The sequence below is a fragment of the Sinocyclocheilus grahami genome, unplaced genomic scaffold (genome assembly GCF_001515645.1).
Source record: "Sinocyclocheilus grahami isolate Dianchi unplaced genomic scaffold, SAMN03320097.WGS_v1.1 scaffold992.1, whole genome shotgun sequence".
In the NCBI taxonomy this organism is placed as follows: domain Eukaryota; kingdom Metazoa; phylum Chordata; class Actinopteri; order Cypriniformes; family Cyprinidae; genus Sinocyclocheilus; species Sinocyclocheilus grahami.
Genome location: NW_015506171.1, coordinates 97,503 through 106,200, shown reverse-complemented (window position 1 = coordinate 106,200; position 8,698 = coordinate 97,503). Strand labels below are relative to the sequence as shown.

The window sequence follows — 8,698 nt, the reverse complement described above, 5'->3', positions numbered from 1 at the left end:
TGGATTATGGACTCAATGTATTTGAGTTAAAAACATCTTAATGCTGGGTTTGTTTCAGCTTTTGTCTTCTCCAGATGTTAACTGATGGACTGGAGTGCTGTGGATTATTGTGATGTTTTTATCAGACTCTCATTCTGACGGCACCCATTCACTGCAGTGTGACATGTTTTCATGAGACGGCTGTGAGACAGTGGAGACATAGTGATTAAAGCTGATCATCAACTGCAATACATTTCAGGAGATGGAGGTGATTATTAGACTAGGAAACAATTATTCCACTGCAGAATCGAATGCACGCAGACCTATTCATTTTTGTGGCGCGCATACATTCATTAGCTAATACTTAATTATCACACAGGCATCATTTTCTCATCAGTGTTTGTGTCTCAGTAATGACAGATTCACCAGCGCTCAGATTTAATACAGATACGAGGGCTCTCATCAGTGCGTATTGTCTTGAGTGATTCCTGATTAACGGGCGCGAGGATGAGATCCGAATCCCTTTGGAAAGAGTGCCGCTTTTCCTTTAATCAGGGTCGGAGCATAGCTGCAGCCTCATTTGCATAATTAGTTTAAATGAACTGTTGCCCTCAGAAACGTTGACATCTTAATGTTTTGATGAACATGTGCTGCATAACTTAAGCATACCGCTCTTACTATTAGTACTAATAACTGTTATTATGTATAGTATCATGTAGTATGCATTGAAGGTTGATGCATGTGCTGAAATGCATGCACGTGTTCACTTTAATGTTGTTAACACGTTTGTTTCGCTCAGCCTTTCCCGCCGATTGGTAAATACACCCATAAGCTCAGTGTCCAATGATTTACACTTCTTCAAAACCAATCAGTGGAGCGCAGTTACAGTTGATTGTGTTAATTTGAAGCTTTACATTCAGAGACTGCAGCTTTATGGGGTTGTTTTGTTTTCCTTGAATAAATGAGAAGAGTCATCTAATCTTCGAGTAAAATTGAGTATTTAACTAAAGTTAATAAGTTCTAATGTATTTCATTTTTAGTGTTTGACAAGCTACAACATTCACTTTACACTCTTTAGTGTTTTTCAACGTGTTGATTTTTGGATAATTGCATAGAAACTAAATGGGGCTCCGTTTGACCCCAACACAAAAGTTGTAACAAGTTTTTGCACAACCTCTCCAAAACGCATCAATGTATCGAAACTTTGCATGCACATTCGTGACACTAAATAGAAAATATACACCAAATTTCAAGACGAAATAGATAGTTTAACCAGTATTTCGAGCACTTTGAATATTGAGTGTGGATTATATTGATCCCAACACAAAAATTGTATCAAATTTTGTACAGCCTTTCCAAAACACATCTATGTGCCCAAATTTTGCATGCATATTCATGACTCCAGATAAAAAACATTCACCAAATTTCAAGAAGAAATAAATTGTTTAACTAGTATTTTGAGCACTTAAAAAAATCGAGTGTGGGTCAAATTGACCACAACATAAAAGTAGTAACAATTTGTATACAACCTGTCCAAAACACATCTGTGTGTCAAAACTTTACATGAACATTCATGACTCTAAATGAAAAATATTTACCAAATTTCAAGAAGAAATAAATTGTTTAACCAGTATTTTGAACAGTTTGAATGTAGATCAAATTGACCCCAACACACTACTTCATCAGTACATTGAACACTGCAGTATTTTCTGAGCATATAAGAGCTGTTACTTTGAAACGTTTGAAGTTTTGAAGTTTTTAGAGGACTGTGAGCTGAACGGTGCATGAGCAACCTTCACAGGTTGTTATCAAATGCAATCAAGGGCTTCCAAGGCGACTGTGTTTATTCAGTAGTTTCAATAGACTATTAATTTAAATCCCTTGCGTTACATGACTAATGCGTGACTCTTCTGCATGCAGCTGCAGTCGTGCCAGCTTTACCTCGCCGAAGCGTCACATTCGTTCCCTTGAGCAAAGTTCTTGATGCCACCAGAGTGGCTCACCAATGCAATTAGTCCGGCGCTGGGCGCCACTTTCACTGAAGTGCTTGCAAAATCTAAAGTAATGAGATATAATACACTGAAAGCCAGTGGCCTCATTTATAAAGCGTGTGTATGCTCAGAGAGCTGAAACAATTCAGTTGCACGCAAGTTCAAGATCATTTACATCTGAAAGAGATGCATATACGTGTGCTTTCTGTGCGTACGTTCATTCTATGAATCACACGTACGCATATTTGAGAGATGATTGTACACTCTAAGAAATGCTGGGTTAAATACAACCCAGTGCTGGGTAAAATAGGGACAAACCCAGCAATTGGGTTGTTTTGACCCAGCGGTCAAGTGGATCAAATTATGGTTGAATTTTTCCCAAATTGCATTTTATTTTACACAAATTCTGTTTTTTCCTCTACCTTTATTATTATTGCTTTTTTCTGAATTCTGTCTTTTCCATTTCAATTTTTCTGGATTCCATTTTAATGGTTAAATTAAACTTTAGCTATCAAAAGCATGTGTAATTAATCACAAAATCACAAAAACGTATGCAATTGAACAACCATTTTATTAAGCAAAATTTTCATTTTTAAGGGCCCTTTGAAATCCCTTTAATTTTCCCCAAATTTTATTTGTTTATTTTTTCTCAAGTTCTGTTATAGTTCTAATTTTTCTGGATTTTTTTCTGGATTAGCTATTTGAAAAAAGGTAAGCTATATAGGCTAAAGTTTCTGGATTTCTTTTTTTACACTTTAATTTTTGGGATTTCATTTTCAGGTAAATTTTTGTAATCAAAAAGCATGTCTAATTAATTGAAATCGTGAAACTTATACAATTGAACAACAATTTATTTTTATATATTTATATATTTTTCCAAATTCTGTTTTATGTTTACACTTTTCTCAATTCCATATTGATTGTTTAATTTAATTTTAATAATGTATTGAATTTATACAACTTTTAACAATTTATTAATTTTCAATCAAGCCCCTTTTTTCCAGAAATGGTCTGTTTTCCTTTTTTTGGATTTAACATAAATTCAAAAATGGCTGTAATAAAGTAAGGCATGAAACATTAACATTTTAATTAATCTTTTAAAATGTAAAGAAAAAAATATAATGGCATGAAAGCATGCTATTCCTTAAAAAAATAAAGCTGTAATGTTTTTTATTATTACTTTTTTCCTTTTATTATTATTACTATTTGAGATGAGTATTCTACTGTACAATAGTAATATATTTTTGTCACAATTTCTTCAAGTTAAACCGAACTTTTATTTTGACGAGAGTTTTATTTGTTTATTTTTTCTCAAGTTCTGTTATAGTTCTAATTTTTCTGGATTTTTTTCTGGATTAGCTATTTGAAAAAAGGTAAGCTATATAGGCTAAAGTTTCTGGATTTCTTTTTTTACACTTTAATTTTTTGGGATTCCATTTTCAGGTAAATTTTTGTAATCAAAAAGCATGTCTAATTAATTGAAATCGTGAAACTTATGCAATTGAACAACAATTTATTTTTTTATATTTATATATTTTTCCAAATTCTGTTTTATGTTTACACTTTTCTCAATTCCATATTGATGGTTTAATTTAATTTTAATAATGTATTGAATTTATACAACTTTTAACAATTTATTAATTTTCAATCAAGCCCCTTTTTTCCAGAAATGGTCTGTTTTCCTTTTTTTGGATTTAACATAAATTCAAAAATGGCTGTAATAAAGTAAGGCATGAAACATTAACATTTTAATTAATCTTTTAAAATGTAAAGAAAAAAATATAATGGCATGAAAGCATGCTATTCCTTAAAAAAATAAAGCTGTAATGTTTTTTATTATTACGTTTTTCCTTTTATTATTATTACTATTTGAGATGAGTATTCTACTGTACAATAGTAATATATTTTTGTCACAATTTCTTCAAGTTAAACCGAACTTTTATTTTGACGAGAGACTCATGTTTATGACTTTTATGACTCGATTACATGATTCTGTTTGCATCACAGAAATCACATGGCCTTATATAAGAACAAAACAAACTGATTGGTCGCTTCAGATGTCAATCATAGGGTCTCCTGCTGTCTGATTGGCCGGTTCATGGTCAGCGTGTGGATCAGATTCTGTGCTGATTCCTCAAATGTGTGTGTAGGTTGTGGGAGAATGGAGGTTCAGTCGGATCCACTGTGACATTCTGCTCACGCTGGACGTCATGATGTGCACCGCAAGCATCCTCAACCTGTGTGCCATCAGCATCGACAGGTGACCCATCCGGCCCTTTCACCTCTCAGTCCACTCACTGACTAACAGCGGGAATGAAATCCCTTTCCAGAATAAAAACAAGAATGATTCTGATCAACGTTTGAGCAATTTTCTAATCTGTTTTGCCTTTGGATCTTCGCTTGACCTGAATTTATCTTCGGTTTAAATGCACTCCAGGCAATTGCATGCCGGCAGAGGAGGTTATGAATTATAAATCCTGTGTTTGAGGCACTTTTTACACTTGCGGGGAATTTTAGCGAATGCTGCTCCTCATTAAACCCATGCTGGAAAATTGGAAGCATGCATTAAAGTCGAGGTGCATGCATAACGAGCTGCACGTAAAGTGCTTTGCTTCTCAGCATCGTGGATGAGTTTGGCGTTATATAAATGCGCGACACGGTAAAGAGAAAACTGACTCATCTCATTCAAGTCCACTTCATAATAACCAACCAATTCATTTCTCATCTCAATTGTATTTTTGTTCCTATTCAAAAGCGGTTTCATTTTTGACTTTCTGAAGACTGAATGGTGGGTCACGACCTTTAAAACTTCTCAAACTTCTCGGTAAATGATTCTGCTCGTGTTGCATTTTATATTTCTTCTATATATATTTTCTATTTTTTATTATTTCCAATTTTTTTTAATTTGATTAAGAATGCAAAATAGCATATTTTTACATTTTCTGGAGTATTATTATTTTCCAAATTTGATTAGGAATGCAAAATAAATTTTTTTTACAAGTTGATAACTGGATGCTCACATTTAACATAAGATCATGTGACATCAATGTAGAATGCTACTGCTTGCATTGTTAATTACTGCGTAATGGGTACAGTTTCACTGCTTTTCAAAAATAGTAGGCAGTTCTTACAGTGTACTTGTTAGTCAGTGAGTAGTAAACTATTATTCCATTCATTCTATCCTTCTTGTCTGTCATCACTGTAGTACTGTGGTGTAATATTGTATTTGTTACATCAGTAATTTGCTCACTGATCTAAGCGTGTGTTGATGTGCAGGTACACAGCCGTGGCCATGCCGTTACTCTACAACACGCGCTACAGCTCCAGAAGACGCGTGGCTCTGATGATCGCTGTCGTCTGGTTCCTGTCCTTCGCCATCTCCTGCCCGCTGCTGTTCGGACTCAACAACACAGGTACACACACTCACCTGGACCTCATAACTGGTCTATGAGGAAACTGCATCCATAGAATCACAGTCTTTTGTTTTCTTTTACATGTGCAGTCAACATTAGCCCTATAAAGCCTCATTTCTGAAGTCTCTAGATGATCAAAACCGTGCTGTTGCACTCAATATCTTCTGTCGTCTGATTGAAGCTCTTTTAGCGTAATTCTACAAAGTGTCCAGCTTCAGCTGGAGCTTCTCGTGTCAAATCTTGACTGATTTTGATCAAGTAAGCGTCAGAATAACTGCAGTAATATCTCCAGATGAACTCTTACTGGACTGAAGCAGCTCAGCTTTACTTGATTCTCCATCAATCATGTTTTAGAGTCTCAAATCTGATCCTCAGGATCTTTTGAGGAGCGTTTGTTTCCAGAAGCTTTACTTTCACTGTTCCTCAGCGGAGGAATGATCTTCACAAGCCTCCAGAACATCTCACATCTTCTGAGGAGCCTTTATTTCCTCAGCTCTCAATCACTGCGTTATATGTTTGGAGCATTTCACTCTCATCTTACTGAGACAGATTACTGGAGATATAGAGCGACCACTGATGTTTAGATGATTTTATGTCAATATCTGCTGCACTGTTAAAAAGATCTCATTGATTTACATTACAAGCAGCAGAATTTCATTATATAAATATCAGCATTTGCAGCAAATTCAGATTTTTGCTCAGTTTTTGAATAAAATGAGCTGTTTTTACTTTATATTCTCACTAAATGAGCTATAAAAACCTTATGCATCAAATATGATACTCAATAAAAAATGCAAAATTTATTAGAATTAAAAAAATTTTTTAAATAGATTTTCCTAACTTTTGCTTCATATGCCAGGCTTTACAGAGTTAATAGATGCTCCAGTCCTGTTATGACTTCTCTCAGTAACTTCTCTCAGTTCTTTAACACAGCAACGCTTCATTACGACCACGTCGATCGTCTAGATTTGATGTAAATGGACGCTGAACGAAGAGCTGAAGTTCTTCTAAAACAGTGAAAGTCATCTCTGCTCAGCCCAGAGCCGTCGAGTTTAGTCTCATATTTCTCCTGTAAAGCCTGACCTCCGTCTGTGTCTTTATGAGCTTCATTGGTTGAAGCAGCACAGTGAACTTTAGCACTGATCTCCATCCAGAGGGACGTGGCTGGATTTGTGCGCTCGTAATGAGGTTTCCCTCCGTGCATAATTATCACGTCCGCACTCCGGGCGATATATGTGTTTCTCCTTCACGTTAAAGCTCTAAAGATCAGCACGCATATACAGTTACATGTAAGGATTTGGGAATAAGAGCAAATCCCAGTATCCAGCGGGAATCATCACTGCCGGAATGGAGAGCAGGAAAGGTCTGTGAATTAATTAATTAAATGTGTTATTGTTAGAGCCATTGTGTCAGATTGTGCTTCAGCTCGATTCCTTAGTGTCTATGAGAAATGTCTGCCATCGCTATATGTATAATAACACGTAAAGTTAATCTCCAGAGCTGCTCTGAGAGTCACTTCATCAGCATTTCACAGTTTAATTTGGGAAAAGTATCGGCAGAGATCTTCACGACAACCCACCAAAATAAAAGTTTGGTTTAATTTGAAGAAATTATGACAGATGTTTTTAACTATTCTACAGTAGAATGTATTTCTCAAAATAATTATAGTAGTAGTAGTGATGATAATAACAATAATAATAATATCCTACAAATCTTCTTCCATATTTCCTCTTATTATTATTATTACCTCTGTTGTGAAGCGCTTTGTTTTTTAATTAAATTGTTCAAAAAAAGTTTAATTAAATAGTTATGTTTTATGCCTTCATTTTGATTACCATCATTTTTGATTATATATTTGTATTAAATCATAAATCCAGAAAAATTAAAACAGACAATGCAGAATTTCTGAAGAAATAATTTCATTATTCTAAAAATTATTAAATTGTATGTATTCAAATGCTTTTTGAGTATACATTTTTAATTAAACCATTAAAATAGAATCCAGAAAATTAAAAAAAATGGAAGAAAAAAGACTTTAGGGGGAAAAATTAAATAGAATTTGGGCAAAAAGAAAATATATTATATATCTGTTAAACTGTTAATCTTCATTATTAATTCAATTAATTAGACTTGCATTTTGATTACTGACATGTCCAGAAAATCCAGAGGAAGTTATTTAAAAAAAATTAATTTAGGAAAAAAAATTTATGGATTTAATTTAAAAATTAATGTTTTGTTAAAATTTTAAAATTTGTATGTTTTGTGATTTAAACTAATTAGACATGCTTTTTGATTACTAAAATTTTATTTAACTATTTAAATGAAATCCATAGCAATTAAAACATTTAGGCATTTAGGGGAAAAAAAGAAATAAAACATTTGTAGAGTCTTGCATTTCCTCTCCATTTTGTTTCATTGGTGTCTATGAGAAACAATTGAGTTATTAAAGAGATCTCAGTTCTGGTTTCACCTTCCTACAGGAAAATTCCTCTGATTTCTCTTTCAACAGTTTTATAAGTCTTGTAATTTATGAAAAGTGCTCTATCCTCCAGCACAGTTGTTCAAGGAAATAAAGCAGAATTTTAACTAGTTGACCTCCAGTTGAGTTTAGTTATTGTTAATGTCACATGTAGCAATAAGCGAGACGCTCTTCAGCTCGAGTGGCGCGTTTGCGTTCAGAGACCTTCACAGATTGTCCCAGCACGTGGATGAGGTGATGAAAAGGTAACAAACACAGATAATACGCAGCGTTCAACCGAACATGACGTTTCCATTGTGAGCATCTTGAAGTTATTTAATTCAAGTTTATTTGTACAGCACTTTTCACGATACAAATCGTTGCAAAGCAACTTTACAGCAAACTAAGTTTCTACAATATTTAATGGTAGTTTATCAGTGGTGACTGTCAGTTCATGTACATATGGCAGAAATGTACGGAAAAATCAATATAAGACGTAATAAAACAGACGATGAATAATATTAACAGCAATTATTATATGATGCAATCAAAACTAGCAGTAGTAAAACTAGCAATGAGACACAGCCTTGGTCTGACTGATGTTTAAGTTATGTTTCTTTAACAAGATATTATTCACTCAGAATGAATATTCTGTCATATTTATTCAGCTTCATGTAACTTCCTTTACTCCAATGTAGGAATAGTTCACCAAAAAATTTAAATACCTTCACCCTCGGTCCATCCGAGATCAGGATGAGTTTGTTTCTTCATCAGATCTGGAGAAATGTAGCATTGCATCAGTGTCTCTGCAAGTGAATGGGTGCCGTCAGAATGAGAGTCCAAACAGCTGATAAAAA

General features: G+C 34.2%; 2 protein-coding genes across 2 annotated transcripts in view; both read left to right on the top strand.

Moving 5' to 3' along the window:
• LOC107565304 (DNA repair protein XRCC1-like) overlaps window positions 1-1,963 on the top strand; it is a 33,445-nt gene extending 31,482 nt beyond the window's left edge. Inside the window, exon 13 of the mRNA XM_016250525.1 lies at window positions 1,900-1,963. Coding sequence (XP_016106011.1) covers window positions 1,900-1,963 — 64 coding nt within the window. The remainder of the gene's footprint in view (window positions 1-1,899) is intronic.
• Window positions 1,964-3,681: 1,718 nt separating this feature from the next.
• The window catches only part of drd2l (dopamine receptor D2 like), a 12,392-nt gene continuing 7,375 nt past the window's right edge, over window positions 3,682-8,698 (top strand). The window contains exons 1-3 of the mRNA XM_016250524.1: window positions 3,682-3,687; window positions 4,121-4,230; window positions 5,247-5,383. Coding sequence (XP_016106010.1) covers window positions 3,682-3,687; window positions 4,121-4,230; window positions 5,247-5,383 — 253 coding nt within the window. The remainder of the gene's footprint in view (window positions 3,688-4,120; window positions 4,231-5,246; window positions 5,384-8,698) is intronic.